The sequence below is a fragment of the Etheostoma spectabile genome, chromosome 9 (assembly GCF_008692095.1).
Source record: "Etheostoma spectabile isolate EspeVRDwgs_2016 chromosome 9, UIUC_Espe_1.0, whole genome shotgun sequence".
NCBI classification, from domain to species: domain Eukaryota; kingdom Metazoa; phylum Chordata; class Actinopteri; order Perciformes; family Percidae; genus Etheostoma; species Etheostoma spectabile.
In genome coordinates this window covers 14,129,766-14,130,984 of record NC_045741.1, presented here as the reverse complement: position 1 = coordinate 14,130,984, position 1,219 = coordinate 14,129,766, and the positions used below count along the sequence as shown (strand labels likewise).

The following is a 1,219-nucleotide window of genomic DNA, read 5'->3' as shown; positions in this document are numbered from 1 at the left end:
GTAAGTTAGCAGTAAGATGAATTAACGATTATATTATGTGCGGTCTATTGTTTTCACTCTATGGTATCTCCAAAAAACAATGCACGTAACAGGCTTATATGACTATGAACTCCACTTATAACCTGCAAGTTACAAGTGAACTTTGAGCTGAAGTAGACCTAAATCTTACCTTTAATCACTGACTTTACAGGAATGTTAATAGAATGATTTTAAAGTGTACAGTTCTATCAGTTTCTTTCTACTTATAGTTTATTTTGCATGAAAAGATACAGGGGAAATTCAACTTGTCAATGCATCCTACCATATACTCCCATTATACTCCAATATAGCAGAATATAAAATGAGTTTGTTCATCAATACAATGACGTCAATATTTAACATTCAGACAGACAGACGGACAGAGATGCTCCTTATATGGCCGACACACTGAAGTCCAATTTACAAATGCCCATTTATTGTCACTGAGGCCTGTTAAGCTGTATTGGTACTGTTGTCGAAGCTGGTCAGTGTGCACCATTCATAAAAAGCTCTTTGTTTTAGTTGTTTGTTGGCCAGTTGAAAGGATGCTTTGTGCAGCACTAGGACAGAAAGTGCCTTGTTTCTGTCTACTAGATAGGCTCAGCGGCGGCGGCGGCTCCCTCAAGCTTGGCCTTGTTCGATATGGAGTAATGGTAAGACTGCATGGACTCAGAAACCTTCTTGAAGTCAGGTCGGTCCTCATGCCTGGTGAGAGAGGAGTGGCCCAAACCAGCCATTTGAAAGGTTGTGATTAAAGGAAGACAATTTGAAAAGATATTGTGATGTCACAGGGCAGTCTGATGCTGATAGAATCTGAAATACAACACATTTAATGGTGCATTGTCTTTTTTTCTCACTGAGGAAAACAATATCATTCAGCCACAGCAGTCAGGCTTTACACATGGTCATATTCTTGCGTTGCCAGAACGATTGCCACAGCGCTGTGGAGTAAGGTCTGGCTACACCACACATACATTCTGGGACAGGAGGAAAAATGCTCTGGGTTGTTTGCATTTCTTTAAACCAATCACAATCATCTTGAGTGGCGCTAAGATGCAGATGCTGTGGAGGAGGATTAGGGCCACTGGTGAAAAATGTATGTAAATTCTGACTTTAATCTCAGAATTCTGACTTTAATCTCAGAATTCTGTCAATAAAGTCAGAACTCATGTACATTGGGCACCCAGATAGCTCAGTTGGT

At 40.3% G+C, this 1,219-nt stretch overlaps 1 protein-coding gene across 4 annotated transcripts in view; it reads right to left on the bottom strand.

Moving 5' to 3' along the window:
* Nucleotides 1-227: 227 nt before the first annotated feature.
* zap70 (zeta chain of T cell receptor associated protein kinase 70) overlaps nt 228-1,219 on the bottom strand; it is a 15,760-nt gene continuing 14,768 nt past the window's right edge. For all 4 annotated transcript variants that reach the window (XM_032524939.1, XM_032524941.1, XM_032524940.1 and 1 more), the window contains one exon: nt 228-723. In XM_032524939.1, the coding sequence (XP_032380830.1) occupies nt 609-723 (115 nt within the window). In that variant the 3' untranslated portion in view covers nt 228-608. The remainder of the gene's footprint in view (nt 724-1,219) is intronic.